Source organism: Ambystoma mexicanum, chromosome 5q, assembly GCF_040938575.1.
Source record: "Ambystoma mexicanum isolate Mex_15411 chromosome 5q, UKY_AmexF1_1, whole genome shotgun sequence".
Taxonomy (NCBI): Eukaryota; Metazoa; Chordata; class Amphibia; order Caudata; family Ambystomatidae; genus Ambystoma; species Ambystoma mexicanum.
Window position 1 is genome coordinate 918,009,273 of NC_090933.1, and position 17,226 is coordinate 918,026,498.

General features: G+C 43.5%; 1 protein-coding gene across 8 annotated transcripts in view; it reads left to right on the forward strand.

The window, feature by feature from the left end:
• The window catches only part of VPS13B (vacuolar protein sorting 13 homolog B), a 3,421,660-nt gene that overhangs the window by 2,242,914 nt on the left and 1,161,520 nt on the right, over nt 1-17,226 (forward strand). For 6 of the 8 annotated variants that reach the window (XM_069621422.1, XM_069621424.1, XM_069621425.1 and 3 more), the window contains one exon: nt 14,038-14,179. In XM_069621422.1, coding sequence (XP_069477523.1) covers nt 14,038-14,179 — 142 coding nt within the window. Of the gene's footprint in view, nt 1-13,361; nt 13,429-14,037; nt 14,180-17,226 lie in introns of all 8 variants that reach the window. The other 2 variants (XM_069621427.1, XM_069621428.1) reach the window with 1 other exon arrangement.

Below are 17,226 nucleotides of genomic sequence, written 5' to 3' on the forward strand. Positions count from 1 at the left end.
ACATGCAAACAGGAATAGATGGAGGATCAACCGCCTGCTTCTGGCCGCCTCTTATGATGTGACGTCCTCTACGGCCATGCCCGTGCTCTACAAAACAACACAAATAGAAAATGTGTAATTGTTCTAAGACAGCTAAGAAGAAAGTCGCTGAAAGCACTTTGTAGCTGAAGTACATCAAGCCTTTAGAACTGTTTTATGATCTGTGTTCAGTTCAGTACACATTTTGATGTTGTGCTTCTCATAATTCACTGGCACACATGTTTACGTTTGGATTAAAGGCAGCGTGTTTGAAATGGCAGCCTCACTTGAAGTTGCATTGCTGCCAGCACGGCTGGCAGTGGAACCCAATCATTAAGGGCACATGTTGCAAAACTACCAAACTCCCAACCTGAAGCAAAGTCGAAGAAGGCGAGGAAGGAGGAATGTTAATGTGATCTGTTTCTGCACATAGATGCACTGTAATTGCTTGGCATTTCCTACCACCGTGACACTCCTAATGAGTTCAAGGCGTGCCCATGTCAGGTCTGAAGATGTTGATGTACCATATGTGGGATTCTAGTAACGCCACGCAGCGGTAGCTTAGGCGCCACTTCCTTAACAATTCCACTTACGTCGAGGAGTAAAAATAATAATTCTCAAATGGATAACCAACACCATTGGTTTCTTTTTTTTCCATTGGCAATTTTGGACAAAGGCTTCAGTGTAGCCTCCCATTAATGGCAATTAGCAAGACTTCGATTCCTTTTCGCTTTTTGTAGGAACTGGATTGGTAAAATCTTTAGCAACATGCATTCACTATCTTTATAAACTCCCCTTATTTTATCTAGCCTCGTCTTTACACGCGAGCAATTCCTTCAGATACACTCCACTGTAAAGAAGCGGGTCCTAATATTGTCTTCTCAGGAACAACATCAGTGTCTGCAGCTCTGGAAATCGTTATTTAAGCTTTATTTTGGCGCTTTTGTAGCAAGAGTAACAACGGATCATTGTTGCAGCTACCTTGCAGAAAATGGGAATAAGAGACTTTCATTGCTTTTGATATTTGTGATGCATTGTTCACATGTCTATTGACCTGGACTGATTGGTCCTAGTTCTTGTTTGGCAAATAGCAACACTTGGCGCAGTTCAGTTTACCATCCTTGCAAGTGACAACATTTAAAAAAAAAGAAATTAAGGAAAGACATAATTGGGATGACATTAAAAACGACATGGATCCTACAAAGCAACTCTCTGCTTGTAAAAATATCCTTGCCTTAGAATTCCTGGAATAGTCATCAGAAGTTGTGTGGCTCTCTATTTGTGAATCTTCCTTTAAGATCAGCCCCAAAAAAGGAAAAGACAGCTCCTCGCTAATCTGACATTTTCGCCCATACTAGAGGCAACTATTGTGCTCTGCCTGCACCTTTTAGTTCAGTCACCTTTGGAAATTGAAGAAAACAATACCTAACACATTTTATCTGGCACTGCTAGAGGGTTGTGTCAGTAGCATGACCATTGACACATTCTGTCATTTAAATCTGTCGTGATTTAAAACAGATATGCTTGATCGAAAGAAACATCTGCAAGGTACTGGATAGATTGATTTTTTTAAACTGCCCTTTATCATAATTCATGAGACATTAATACAATTCAGAGTGATTTTAACCGGCCATGTGTGCCTGGCTTAGCTTATTTCATTGTTGTCCCTTTTGTATAGACAAGGTAAAGGCTAATAGTAACACGTTATCCATTTTATTGGGGTGATTTTTAGAAAATTATAATATATGACTGTTGTAAAGTAAACAACATAATAGGGAGAACATGTCTTCTGTCTCAGATGGCCTTAATAGTCCACAGAAACGCACAGCTAGTTCAAAGGTTTTTACTGAACAGATGGTAGCGACTGGTTTAGTATTCTGGGTAGGTTGAGGTGAGGGTCATTCTAATGGCCTTCTCCCTCTGTCTCTTCACACTTAGGCTCCTTCCACCCTAGCCCAGGCAACCCTCATCTCAGATGTGATGGCTGACTACAGATAGGTAATCCCTACTGTCTACGTTCTTGCTGGCTAGAGCTGAAGGCCTAAAGACAAAAAGCCTTGTCTATCAGTCTTCCTCTGGAGTTCTTCTAAGGTGGTACATAACCTAACGATTCCCCTATATATGATGGTCTTATGCCGATGCTGATAACTGACACCCTGGTCCTTCCTCTCACCCATTGGTTCTCCTCTCTCCTACACTCACTCTCACTATTCTCACCCCCTTCACTTCTCTCTTGCACCCTTTTTCTCGTACCCCTCTCCCAAACCCCTATCTACTATTCCTAGTCCTCTCACTCTACCTACTAATGCCACTCCCTTACTCTCCCACTCTTCCCTCCATACTACCTTTCCTCTCTCTCCCAAACCGGTACCATTCTCTCTCACTACCAATGCCTTACTTGCACTTTTCACCAACTCCACCAGGAACTCATTAACACTCCACTCTGCCATCTCTCGGTCCACCTTCTCACCCCCTGATCTCACCACTACAACCTACACTCGGCCTTTCACTTGCTTCCCTTTTATACTGTGTACCTTCTGCTCCTACCCCTGCCCGCTTCCATTGGTTCCAGCACTCCCTGGGGCAATCTGTGCAAGCCTTTTCCCCAGAGACTAGGTTACACAGTTGAACAGCTTTAAAAAACCCTTTAAACCTCCTCAACCGCCTTTTTCACAGCATGGATTTTTGCAGCAGTCTCTGATGGTGTCTCTGTGGTTTCTCTGCCATGCCGTTGGTCTAAAATGTTTCTTTCACTGCTGCGAGTTTCTTGCTTGGTTGGCATGTTGGAAAGTGCTTGTTTGTAGTGAAGGTTCAAAATTCATGTTGCATATATTTCGTGTTTCTCTCTCTTTTTGGTCCAGGTTTTCTCCACTGCTCAGAGTTGCATTCTGGGAGTAGAAATCCTCCAAGCGATAAAAGGGAACACTTCCAAGAAACAGTACTGGAGGGCATTGTGTGAAAAATGGGAGGTGGGTTTGGATCGCCCCCCGACTTTACAGGGTTAATTGTTACTGAGCCTGTCACTGCCATTCGAGAATCCAAAGCTGCTGTCTTTGCCATTTTCTTAACTGCACATCATTATTTTAATTGAATTTTGTTGTTAAAAGCACGCACATGGATCGAGACCTGCAGAGCGCTGAACAGAGAGTGGGTAGCAAGCTTTGGGGCGGGCATTTTTAATAGTAGTACAATATTGCAAATTGTGGTCTGCGCGTGTGTCCATTGGAATTAGTCCATGGGCCGGTGTTGTTGAAAAAGCCATGTTTTGAGAGATTTGCTAAATTGGAACATGGGGGCATTCCGAGCTGATAACAGAATTCCAGATGGTGGTTGTGTGGCAAGATAAGGATTGTTTGCGAGTCCTCTCTTTGCAAGCAAGTTGTGATTCAGCCAGTTGGTTAATTTGCTGCGCAGGGAATGTTTGCCACCAGATACGTGGAACTTAGCCAGGACCTAGGATGGTGTGCTACTCGTGATTGCTTTGCAGATGATACATGCACTCTTGAACAGTATATTGGCCTGGAGGGGAAGCCAATGTAGTTTGTGTAGGATGGGAAGCACCCTGTGTTGTGGCTCTGCTCACAACCAGAGATACTTTTTCTTTAGAATGAAGTGGGGGCATTGGTGGAGAGGGTAGGGAGTGGAGCCTGCTCAATTCTCACCTGTTTTTCCAGTGTCACTGATTCAAACAGACTTTTTTTCTGTTTGTAAATCTAACAAAACGGGGATGCTAGCTTTCTATGAAGAAATGGTAAACCATGTATTTGGTAAAACGTTACAGTAATGCGCTTTAGAAGAATACTGTGCTTTGTTAGTCTGTAGAGAAATAGCTCCAAGGGGACTTTTCCAACTATTGAAAGCGGTGGGGTTTTGGGCATGGCTAAGGAAGGTATATTTCCAGTGCTTCATTTGTGCCAGGACTGCCAGTTGCTCAGCCCTGTGACGTGATTTGCAACTAGTGCTGAGCTACGGTATTTCTGACAGTGTTATTTCCATGGTTGTTCTCCTGTTTGCATTGTTGATGCCGCCCGCTCCTTGAAAACGCAGCAGTCTGTTGCTATTCATAGATTTGATCTCAGTATTCAGATTGGAGGTGACACCAACTAGATGCACCTTATGACCCAATGTAACAGAACACAATGTACCAACCTCTGAAGGACGAAGGGTGATTTAATAGCTATATAGGCAGGAGGGGGTGGCTTCCTGTGACTGAACGAAATAGGTTGATGAGAGTTTAGTGTGTCTGGAGCTGGCTGCCATTTTACATTTACCCATTCTCCCCCTCTAAAGACCCCCCCTTGCTTACGTACACATCCCAGCTCCTCTTGCACCTTAATTGTGTCCCTTGAGCACAGCCCCCCTTTGCCGCCCTCTGTTGCTTTCCAGCGAGGTTTGTGCTTTATAAATCCCATACATAAATGTACCACCAGTACATACATGAATACGGTCATACATGCATGTGTACATACATACAGCGTCACTTAGCTCTGTGAGGGGTCAGAAATGTGAGGCGGACAACTTTGTAAAGTTTTTTCAACTTTTGCCATTTTATTTGAATAAACCCCTTACTATTCCCACCCTGTAGAGGATTTCCCTGCCTAAAATAAACTAAAGGGAACATTCTAACCAAAGGATATCTAACCCACACATTTATACTACAATCAAAGCAAAAAGGAATTATATGGCAATTCAATTCAACAACAGTATATAACATATAACCTGCTTCACAAGGTGATAAATGTATCTTGTAGTCTGGGCGAACTTCCCTTCCCCAGATCCAAACAAGAGTTTTCTCCACAGTTCAAAGGAAAAACAAGGAAGTCAATTTTAACACAAAGTTTCAATATGGTTCTTAAGTTCTGGTACTCAAATTCACAAAGTTACCTTGTTTCAATAAAGTATCTTGAAAAAGTCATACGCTCTCCCTCCTCCTGGAATAAGAACTGTCACCTGTTTGAGGCAACAATAAATAGTTTGATCAGGATGGTTCACCACAGTCAATTTCAACTGCAGAAAGAATTGTAACTTTTCTTCCACCTGCTTTCACAATTGTTCCCCAAATGTCACAGCTCAACACGTTTTCTATTAATAATACTCTTCAGCACTTGCACCTTCTACTACCTGGTTTATCCTTTCACTGGGTTTCTTCTGGGCAATCAATTCTTGCTCCACGGGTGCACTCGCCTGCCTGTCTACTTCTCAAACATCACAATGGAAAAGCACTTCAATGGTAACTTTAAGAACAACAACTTCAACAGTTTTCTTTAGTATCACAATAGTTTTCAGGGAACAGATAATTCACATTGATCCATACTGGGACCTGTCTACAAACAATGCTCATTTCCTTCTGGATAGCTTCTTCCAGGAGGGCAGCCTGTTTGCCACCTTTCTTTCCCTTCTGCATCAATACCAAAATAGTGTTTAGGATAAAGTATTTTTCTTATTCTGCCTTGGCTGTAGCAATGTATATTTATATCAACCACAGTTATGGCTGTCCCAGAACTTGAGTCGAAACTGTAACAACTCTGGGGCTTTTTAACATATCCTTCTTGTGTTTGGCAACTTCTGTTAGACTGATAATGCCTGTTCTTTAATGTCTCTTGGGCTTGGTGTTTGTGCTATGCCTGTGATTCTAATAAGCCCTCCTCAGCAGGTTGTTGGTGTTTGCTCAAACTCACAAATTCAGTTCTAGTGTTCTTCTGATGTAACCTCAGCCACTTTTGTAAATGTGCAACCGTTTGGTTTGCATAATGCGTATTAGTTTGCTTTTGTGAGTTTTCAATAGTTTGGTATTCGTAATCCCTATTAGCTTGCTTTTGTACGTTTTCAATAGTTCGGTATTTGTAACGCATGTTAGTTTGCGTTTGACTCGCTCGCAAGTGATCCTGCCTGCGCTGAGCACATGGACTGCACCAGAGCGCTCAGACTCATCAGATAAGTCACTTCGAGGTGCTCTGCTTCGTGTTCGCAGGACTGCGGACCCGTAACTTCTCCTGACCAGGCGAACCCTATCACTTTGGTCACCACTGCTACCGCCACGGTGGTTTGGAGAGTCTCCGGTGCAACCCAGCCACCTGAGACCTCTCAACTGCTCCTACCACGTCTGCTTCCCGCAGTGAAATCTCTGCACAATGTAGTTTAACGGTGTAAGTGTTTCTTCTTCCCGCTGCGTGACCTCTGCAGTTTGGTGTTTTAGAGACACAGACCCTCTCAGGGCCTGTTCTGGTCCCGGAGTCTTCTTGCTCATCTACTTCTTCCTTCCACTGCATGCACGGCTCGCACTGACTTCTCCAGTCCTCCTTCCCCCTTGCCTGCAGCAGAGTGGGCCTTTTAAGCCTCTCAGTCTCCCTCAGGTGTAGGTCATTTTTACTAATTAGCTGACCACTCCTGCATCTTTGCTCCTCTGCATCCCTCTTCCTTGTCCCAGTACTGAGGAAATTATGGGACTTGAAGTTCCTAATGATTACGTTTTTTTCCTTAACCTCTGCTTTATTACAAATTGAATTTCTACTTTCTAAGACATTCAAAAAAGGGATATCACTGGAATCGGGCAGAAGGCAGGTTTTAGAATAGGAACATGGATCTTTGATCTTAAGACTTCTATTACTAGGCAACTTCCTCTTATTATGCTTTTGAGAGCGAGGGGAATTTATAACTATATGCATTTCTTGTGTTATAACAGAATGTTATTTACTTTTAACACCACAGATTTTATGGCTGAATTCGTTCACATTCAGATGGTCCACTGGTGGAACAATGGAATTATGACGGCAGCAAGCAATTACAATCTGTGGTATTTGTAGGATGTCTTCTTTAGAAGAGGTTGAATAACACGTCTCGTCCCACAAGTATCCCTCACTCCCCTGACCCTTATCTCCTCCCGGGTGATCCACCTGCACTACACCACCCCCCAGGTCAGGATCAGGAAGTGTCTACCTTTCCCCGGCCACCCGTGAGGTTACTTTAGGCAGGGTCTCAGTGAGGGATCTGTAGGATTCATCACATACCACACAGAATTAAGGGAGGCTGGTAATGCTTATGGGGGTTGTGGATTGAAGGCTGAGTAATGTGGCAAAGTTCGATGTCAAGAGTGAACAGAAGATGACGGAGCAGGTTGATACAGCTACTGCAAATAACTTGTGCTACCTGCAGTTGGAGGTCACAGGGTTAGGGAGGCAACAGTGATCGATTCGAGCTCAATTAAATGTGTTCCACTGAAGTGGGTTCTTGTAGCTCTTGTAAGTTAGCATTGTGTTAATGTCATATCTAACAAACTACATAATTTGCCTGAATTACATAGGATAATAACCCTCCTGACCTACTTACTACATCATGTCCTCTCCCAAAGTGATCATTTGGTAGAATCAGGCCTCAAATACGTGCTTGAGTCTGTGTCTCCATTTCACACTGGGCTTCGTGTAAGGTTTCCAGCAATTGAAGAACGGCTCACCTTGAGGAGGGAAGGAGATGGTGAATAGAAAAATGTGCACAAGGCATGTGGTGCGTTTAATACAGCTAACAAAGCCCTGCTCTAAAAAGCTCACCATACCAATGTTGCTGCACTGTATTTTTTGTTTTATAGAATGGCAACTAAACATACACCGCACATATGTGGTTGTTTTTAATTTCACCACCAAAAACACATCTATTGGAACATTATTACCACTAATTTTGTTACCTCCAATTCTGTTTTGTATTTTTCAGTAATCTGTTTGCAACGATGAATTGTATGCAAAGAATTACGTGCTATGGAAATTAGGGATTAGTCAAAATGTGAACCAATTATGTGTACTAAATGGGGCATTGTGGAAATTCTTTTGTGAGCACATTGGGACATAGTCAACTGTATACTTCTTCATTATGTTATGGAAACTGCACGAACAAAGGAACTATGAATCTGGCTTTGTGTGCTAGCCTAGAGCATTATGGAACCTGACCTCATGTGCTGAAGTTTAGAATTCTGAGATGTTTTTACTGGGGAATTATAGAACCTGGCTATATGTGCTAACGTCAGAGAGTCCTCTTCTGGTGATGATCTTAGTTTAGAGAGTCCTAATCTATGGCTCTAACCACAGTGAAACCAGATCCTACAGGCGGGCATGTTGATCGAATGTCTGAGAGCCTTGACCTGGAAATGGGGTAACAATATCTATTAGGAAGGAACTTGATCTAGAAGTCCCTACTTGAGGGCTAATTGAATGGCAAGCTGCATTTAGATCTCACCCACCTTATTACAATCTGCCTTTGTGGTAAGGAGGTGGAAGTGGCAAGGGGGTGAGATCAGAGAGAAGGGCAAAATGAATATATGTGGTACACAGATATATGCGAGACACAGATATATGTGAGACAGACATAGGGGTAGATGGCCAGAGAGTTGAGTGCAGGGGGAGTGAAAGACAATGAAAGGGATGGTGTGTATCAACTGAGATGGACAAAGAGAGAGTAAGAGACATTGTAAGTTGGGGGCGATGAAGATGCGTGGCATCTTTGCCAAGGTGCGAGAGGCTTCGCCTGACACTGGCCATCACAGCATCGGTGCTGGCGGCTTAGGTCAAGTGGATGGATCCCACCGTGCACAGCCTAGCCAGCAGGCAATCCACAAGCAGACATGACAAGGTAACGCCCTAGGGTCACACTGTTCCGTCTCTGGACATCACTCCTCTGACCTCCGGTCCCTCTCTCGTGGCACCGACAGACCGACAACAAAGTCGTGAGGGAATTTTCCCCTCTCCCCAGGAGGGCATACATGTCCCATTTGGCATACATTTATGATGAGGTGGGGGACCTCATCCCTTTCCCGCTGGAACCTCTCCACCCTAGGGAAGTGTTGCCACTACAGGCAAACCTTTCCAGAATCTGATGGTGAAGGTGGTCAACACTTTAGGGTTATCTGCCCCTTTACGTCCGAAGGTGCAGTATGAACTGACTGACCTCCTGGGCAAGGGTCCAAAGAAGGAGTCACTATTGCCTTTCAATCAGGAATTAGAGGGGACAGTGTTAGAACTATGGGCTAAACCAGGTTCAGTTCTCGCAGTGGACCATGATTTGTTGAAAAAGCACAGGCTAGCACCCTCATGCCCCATGTTCCTTTCTGCCTATGCCTCATGAGAAAGCTTGGTGGTCCAGACTGCTATGGAGAACCTTAAAACCATGTATTTCCAATCTTTGCTCCCTAACAGCGAGAGAAAGAGACTGAATGCATGGGGAATGAAGATTTGCAGCTGGTGTATAAACGCCTCATGTGGTCTGGCCAAGTTCTCCTTTGAACCTGTGGTCGGTCATGGTGAAGGCTTCAGAGCACATTTCTGAAGGGAAAATGCATAAAGGCTTTAAGACCTTTATCAGGGATGGCAAGGTAGCCTATCGTCAGATGCTGCAGTCTGTTCTTGATACTTCATACTGTTTGCTACTGTTGCCTAAGAGAAAATTCAGGATATGCCCTCTGATTACATGAACCTATTCGGCACCAAGGCCGATGACTCCTTACGGAAGTTCCAAGCCTCAGCGACTGCCACTAAGTCGATGGGGTTGACGGTCTAGCAATAGCGACCCGAAAGCTCTGCAGGCAGGTGTAGATGTTTTTGCCTCTTCGCCACCTTTGCCTAAAGTGGTAGAGGCCAAGCCCCATCGGGCAAGCAAGGGCAGCATCGTCCCAACAGGGCTAGGGGTTGGAGTGGACCCAGAGGCGGCGCTTCCAACTCCGCTGTGCCCTCCACAACCCCTGTCGTGAAGCCTTTTTGGAGTTGACCTCTGCCATCAGTCCCCTGTGGGAAGCAAAATATCCAGTTTTTTAGAGGAATGGAAAAATGCACTTCTGCTGCCTGAGCCTTACATGTCATACAGCAGGGGTACTGCCTCTCTTTTGCCTTTCATCCCCATGCCACCAACACTTGCTTCCACACCCTCTCATGCTGGAGGAAATCTGCCGCTTCTGGCAAAAAGGACAATAGAACTGCTATACTGCTTGGAACTGGGCAGAGGTTGGTACTAAACCTTTTTTCCGGTGCTGAAGAAGGTTGGTGGTCTGCATCCCCATCCTGGATCTGCGGCTTTTGAACTTGTGCTTGCGCAAGGACAAGTTCAACATGCTTGCTCTAGCCCAGATCCTCCAGGCCCTGGACGTAAATGAGTGGCTAGTCTCATTGGATCTTCATGATGCTTGCTCCCATGTGGCCATCCACAAAAAGTACAGCAAGTACTTGAGATTCAAAGTAGGGAACCATCACTACCAGTTCAAGGTCCTACCTTCCAGTCTTTCTTCGGCACCCATGGTTTTCCCTAAGCTGCTGACAGTGGTGGCAGCTTATCTCAGAATGGATGGCATTAATGTTTTTAACTGACTCTCCTAGACCCGTTACCCAGTACTAAAGTTGGAACACCTTTACCGGACATGCAGCCTGTTGCACAGCTTGGGTTTCTCACTGAACTTCAAGAAGTCTCTGAGGTTTCGCTGTCCCAGTCCTTCTGATTTCACAGAGTGGTCTTGGACACTAGCCTGGGCCAGGGGTCCCATCCGATGACAGAATGTCGAACATCTACACGATGGTTTGAATTTTCCAGCCACAGACTAATGTTCCAGTCTCCGCTTTTCTGCGCTTACTTGGTCTTATGGCCTCCTGCATCATTTTGGTGCCAGAGGCCCGACTCTGCATGAGGTCTCTGCAATGCTTCGGACCTCACAGTGGTTACAGAGAGCTGGGAGCACATCAGTCTGCTGGAGTTGACAGCAATCGGGCTGGTCCACCCTTGACACTTTCCTCCCCTCTATGAAGGCCAAGACAGTGTTGGTCCTGACGGACAATGCTGTAACCATGCATTACCTCAACAAGTGGTCTGGTGTAGGCTCTTTGCCTTTGTGCAAAGAAGCAATACGATTCGGGTTCTGGGCTCTGAAGAACAATGTGTTGCTGACTGCGGCCCACCTGGCAAGCACGGAGAATGTGCTAGTGGATGTACTGAGAAGACAGTCCTTTGGCCTCCATGAGTGGGAGCTCTGCCAAGAAGTTCTGTAGATTTCCTCTCATGGTTGTACTCCTTCAGTGGACCTCTTTGCTTCCATTTTGACCAGGTATAGCAAGTGGTTCTGTTCTAGTCCTCGTCATGGAGCTCTGGTAATGCCCTACTCTATGCGTTCCCACCGATACCTGTCATACCGCTCGTTCGCAAGAGAATATGCCTGTTCGGGACCGCAATTATCTTTATTGTTCTGGACTGGCCCGGAGAATTTGATACCCGGAGTTGCTGGACGTGGACAACTGCCCTCCCTGGCATCTGCTGCAGAGGACGGGCCTCCTTTTCCACTTGGGGTGGTGGGGAGTGGAGAGGGTGCTGCAACCAAACCTCTGCAGCCTGAACCTTTATGCCTGGCTGCTGAGAGGCTAATGTAGAAGGAATGGGGTATGCCAGAGGATGTTCTGGATGTACTCCTCTCTGCTTGAAGGCCCACAAACAAATCCATCTATGCATGCAGGTGGTATACGTTTTCGACTTGGTGCCAGGAGAGGGATCTGGACCAGCTTGCTTCACACTGTGTTGGAATTTCTTCTGACTTTGGCCCAGGCAGGCCTACAGATTGGTAGAGTGAAGGGGTATCTTGCGGCCATATCGGTCTGCAAGAGGACACCAGATCAGTGCTCTTTTTTCACGATTCACACAGTCGTGCAGTTCTAACATGTTTCCCCCATGCTAGTTTGTTGTCCCAGCATGGGATTTAAATGTATTGGTAACGTTTCTAATGGTGGCTCCGTTTGAGCCCCCACTTTCTTGTTCTTTAAGATTTATCATCCTTAAGGTGATTTTCTTGGTCACCATCAGTTACGCTAGATGGGTGAGTGAGCTCCAGGCATTGCCAGTTGATCCTCCCTACTTGTTCTTTTCCAAGGAAAAGGTGACTTTGAGAGTTACACCCTCCTTCCTCCCAAATGTTGTCTCGGACTTCCATCTCTTTCAGAAGATCCATCTGCTGGTCGTTTTATTTCAACTGCATCATTCTTGAAAGGCAGAGGAACATTTCCATTGGCTTGATTTGGTGCCAGCCCCCATGTTCTACGTCTCTCGGAAAAGGGAGGTCAGAACGGATGACTAGCTTTTCATTATTTACACTGGTGCCCAAGCCGGCAGGGCTGTAACCAAACAGACCCTTTCCCGATGCTGTGATCTGGCTGGCAAGGATGTCGTTGAGGGTCATCGGGGCTCACTCCACCAGTGGGTTAGCCGCCACCTCGGCTTTGCAACGTGGAGGGTCTCTTCTGGAAACTTGCCACGTGGGTATGCGGGCTTCTTTCCACATTCTTGCTAAGCACCACTGCTTGAATGAATTCTGGATATCTGGTCAGGACGCTCATTTTGACAGTTGTCTGGTTTAGGTGGTGTCCTTGCTGCCAACTCTCCTCCAGGCCATTGCTGTGCTTTGGCAGTCTATCATAGATGAGGAATCTGCTGGAGGAAGGAGTCCATTAGAAAAACAAATGACTTACCTCACATAAATGTTGTTTCTGATGGACATTCCTCCCACAGAATTCGCATCACCCTCCTTACCTGGCCCTCTTGGCGGTTAGCTATTATACCTTGGTTCTCCCATCCCTCAGTGATGGAGTACTAGGGAAAAAAGGTGGAACTGAGGCCTCTTTATATACTAGCCCCAACATCCGGACCATCACAGGGCGCACTTGAAGCGTCGGGTGGAGCGACATGGAACCACGCCCTCTGGCAGCGGAACCGTTTCTGAAGAGCAGCTATCCTGGGAGTTAGATAGCAAATATTAGGAATCTGTGGGAGGAATGTCTGCCCGAATGAGCATTACCAAGAGGTAAATAATTTATTCTTATGTATATTTTTTTAGGAAAAAGGTATTGTCCTAGCTTTCTATGTGGGCATAACTACTGCCCTGCGCACAGGGCGGATCTTTTGTCATGCTGTTTGGACAATGTACTATTTAGATTATCGTAGGTTTTTTTGGGTGATTTTACTCTGGTACATTGATCACTGGCTCAGAACTACTGGCCAACGTACCTTTTTCTCAATGCTGATTTACTATGATGATTATTTATTTTGAATTAATAGATCACTTTTCCACAGGTTGTCTGGATTTAGGTTTTCATCAAACAGCAATTTAAGGATCTTAAATTAGAAAGGTCTTTAGTGCTGCTGATGTTGCTGTACTTGACTTTGTTCGATAGATCTTTTGGCATGTTATGTTGGCTACTATCATGATAAAATATTTAGTTTCAGCCAAATTGTCTCCTGCAAGTTCATTAGCTTTCTCAAGTACAGTTAAAAAACAGTGTGGCTTCATTGTTTGCACTTGAAAGATCGCAGATAAGGTGAACATTCTGTTTTTCCAGGCCAGGTGAAGGCTGGCAGTCAGGCTATTTGGAAGGAATATTCCTACAATGCAAGGAAAAACTTGTGGTGAGACTTCCTTTGGTACATAAGACATTTGCTTTACCATTGCTTTGTCCTCAATTCTCAACTGCAAAATTCCCTCATGCTTGGACCAGGTGGGGCTGATGTTTACAAGAATAAAAGAAACACACACATTGAGTTTGCTTCCAATCCTTCTTTCATCTTTCTACAAACACAATCTTTAAAACTGGAAAATGTGTTAGTATGCTACTTTTGTATTGTTCTCAGACTTTATTCTTGTATTCATCTCCTTCCAGCCTAACCAAGCTCTCTGCAAAATATGTGAAAAACCAATCATGGTGATTTTCTTTTGTGCTAATCCCAATTTTGTTAAATGCTGCCTTGAGTATTGATTTTTATTTATTCCATGTTTTGATCTTATGCTGGAATGTCACCGGATATGCATTCCACACATCCAGATCTTACCGACATGCACAACAGTGTTTAATGCAGATCTGAAAATATTCAAAGACGTGGCAATTCAGCATACGGTCAGACACAGGCTTTGCAGGGTTTGCCCTAATCAATAGACATTCTATACAAATTGTTTGCTTCTGCTTTTTTATTGCTATTTGTTTTTGTCTTTTCCCCCCCATTTCTATCCATCACCTCAAGCCTTGGTGACGACAGTTGGTCTCTGGGGCAATATGGAGGTGTCTTCCTTTCCTGTACTGACAAGCTGAACAGGCGCACATTGTTGGTTCGACCCGTCAGCAAGCAGGACCCTTTCAGTAATTTCTCTGGCTTCTTTCCTTCTGTAAGAAATCATTTTAAAACTTTGTAGCAGAACTTACATCAACAGTGGGAGATGTGTGAGAACTCTACCTGGCAACATTAGTTTAATGTTGTTGGACATTAAGGTGGGATGTCAATAGCAAAAAACAAACACATTTCCATAAAACCTAGTTTGAAAAAAATCTTGTAAGTACACGAAGCAACATAAGATTCGTATCCTTTATTTTACTTCCAAGTTGCCATATCTATGTGAAAATGCCAATTGATTTATGCTGGCGGTAGACACACCTGTATTCATATTTTTCTTAAAGACCCAGAATTAATTTGTCAAAAACATGTAGATGGGAGAAACATTCCCTTTAAATAGGAAGTTAATCCTTATTCTGCATATTCAGAAATATTCAATGCCTGGCAAAGCTGATATGACCAAAGGGGTTATGATCTACTGCCCTATGCTGAGTGATAAACCCTCTACATCAATATTGTTGGCAGTCTTAGAAGTAGGATCATTATTTGATATGGAATCTTTCCTACTTTCCTACTAGAGCACTACCCTTTGTCATTTCTAGACTGACAGCCATGGGGGATAAACATGAGCCCGTTTTGTGGTTAAAACTAATGTGTTCCATAAGAAAAATGCAATAGCTTTTCCTTTGCACAATTGTTGCTAAAAAATACATTAATTTATCAAAATAAATATATATTTATGTATTCATTTTCTTGGTACTTATAAAAAGTTGAAGTTGCAAACCACTAGCGGGTTATAAAAAGTCACCTGCTCCCTCAATTCTCTACACGGATACAGCACACCTTTTTGGCATGAAGAAAATCTGTTTTGATGCCTGAACATAAACAATGCATGGTCAGAAGGCATAACACAAAGAGGCGTGAGACAGTGGAGTATGCCATTTCTACAATAGCAAAAGGAGCTAGCTATTTGGAGTTTAAGGCTGAATTATGGAATTCTGATTCAGGTAAAAAAAATGATTTGTAGTGATCTCTGTTGCAGCCCTTTCCCCAAAAAAAGTAGACAAATGCACCCATCAGTATTGGTATCCTCAGGTTTAAAACCATCTACACAAGTGTGTGTGTGTGTGTGTGGGTATGCGTGCACATATATAAACTCAGACAGAAATAATGTGCATCCTTATTGTCTGTGTTTTCTATTATATGTGGGATCCCCAGGCTTTTGTGACTTCCAGCTGAACTTTTGAAAAAGTCCTTGGCACAGTGATACATAAATACTCCAGCCGATAAAGGTTAATTCTGAACATACCCCATCATTTTACAAACACGGGATGCTATACACCTTAATCCTTTCATTATCATTGAAAGGTTCAATCTCTTCATGTTTATGCAAGTTCTGTGCTAATTGTTAAATTTGTCTCAGTGACTATTTCTGTCTGCATGCATTCTATCAAGCTTTAAAAAAAAGGTTCTGCCTTGTTCCTAACCTCATTTTTTGCTAGCTTCGTCATACTAATATGTTTTGGTTGAGTTTTAAATGAAATTGATATAATCTGGATGTTGAACATGTAAGTATTCGAACTTCGAATAATGTTAGTTTTAGTTACTTTTTGAGAAACAATGTCTGAAGTAAAAGGTGCCAAAACCAGGTATTGTTCATTAACAAGCTTTAAAAGCGATACCAAATATTGTGTTCAGTCGGAGAATTTTCTTTTGTTTGCGATTGATTTGACTGTTCTTATTTGTTGCTGGACCTATCTTAATTATTTTACAATTTATTGTCAACTTTTTAGCACTCTATTGGGAGCAGGGTTGCAATTATAATTTAAAAAAATATGATTATTTGTTGTATATGTTGGTCTCTGAAAAACAGCATGATTATATCAAATAGTGGACCCTGTTGTTCAAAATATGGGACCCTCCCTTCCTATCTGTTTGCTTGCTACCTATCCTTTTCATATTATCCCAAAATGATATTGTGTTCCCAGCTTTAAAGTGTGCAGTAGATGGTTACTTAGCTTGTAGAAATTGTCCCATGCATAGAATTACCCTGTTTTTTAACCCAGAAATTAGTTGTTTGAAGTTTACAATTCCTTAAATGGCCTAATATTAAACTAATGCATTTTTTATTACCTGTCCCTAAATCTAATCTGCATAGGCATATCTCTGCCTCCTACTTGTATTGATATTTGCAGATCCTTGGTCACTCTCAAAATGAATGATTTTTTTCAAACGCATTTGGAAGGTTTGGATTTGGGTATTTTGCTGATCTGAATTGCAATTGCCACTGTTGCTTTACTCCTATTAATCCAAAGAGTAAAGCTGGTAGCCAAAGTATAGGAGCAAATGTCGCGGACGAACAACGTGCGCGTGTTAAAACATAAAAATGGATGTGTTTCTTCCTTATGTTCCAGTTCTGCTTTCAAAGCATAGAACCTTTTTATAATCAATATGACTCTCTCAGTTCAACCATTACACTATGCAACACATAGATCGTAACAAGACACCGTACAGTATACAAACTGTAATCACTGCGAGACTAGGAACAGACAAAGTGTAAGTGTGCATTTTAGTGCAGGGCACAACTCATACCAAATCTCTGGAAGTGAAGCAGAGGAAGGGCAACCCCCAAGCAACACATAAAATAGTCTTGGTACCTTGGCACCGTGACATGCGCCCCCGGCCCTCCCTTTTGAGGACCGAAGCTTATTTGCAGTGCCTTTCTAACACACCACTTATAACTGCAGATCTATTGCTCTGGATCCCGGCAAAGTTTTAAAGGCCCCAATGGCCAATTTTAACTTCACTCAGAGACTACCAGAAGCCACTGGAGATCTTGCTGAATGGAATGCAACGCACACAGTTCGAAACAAATGACAGCATTCAAGCAGCAGCGTTTTGTGCTAGCTTCCATTTCTAAAGGATGTGTTCCTCGCACAGATTCTGCGTCTTGTGAAATACTCTCCCATGCGGCTCCAACTGCACCCACTTATTCTCGGTGTTGGACATGCAATGGGAGCCATTTGAACCCCATTAACTCTGTTTTATTTTTTGTGTATGCCTATACTCTGGTCATCAGAACTGCCACCACACTTTGTTTAC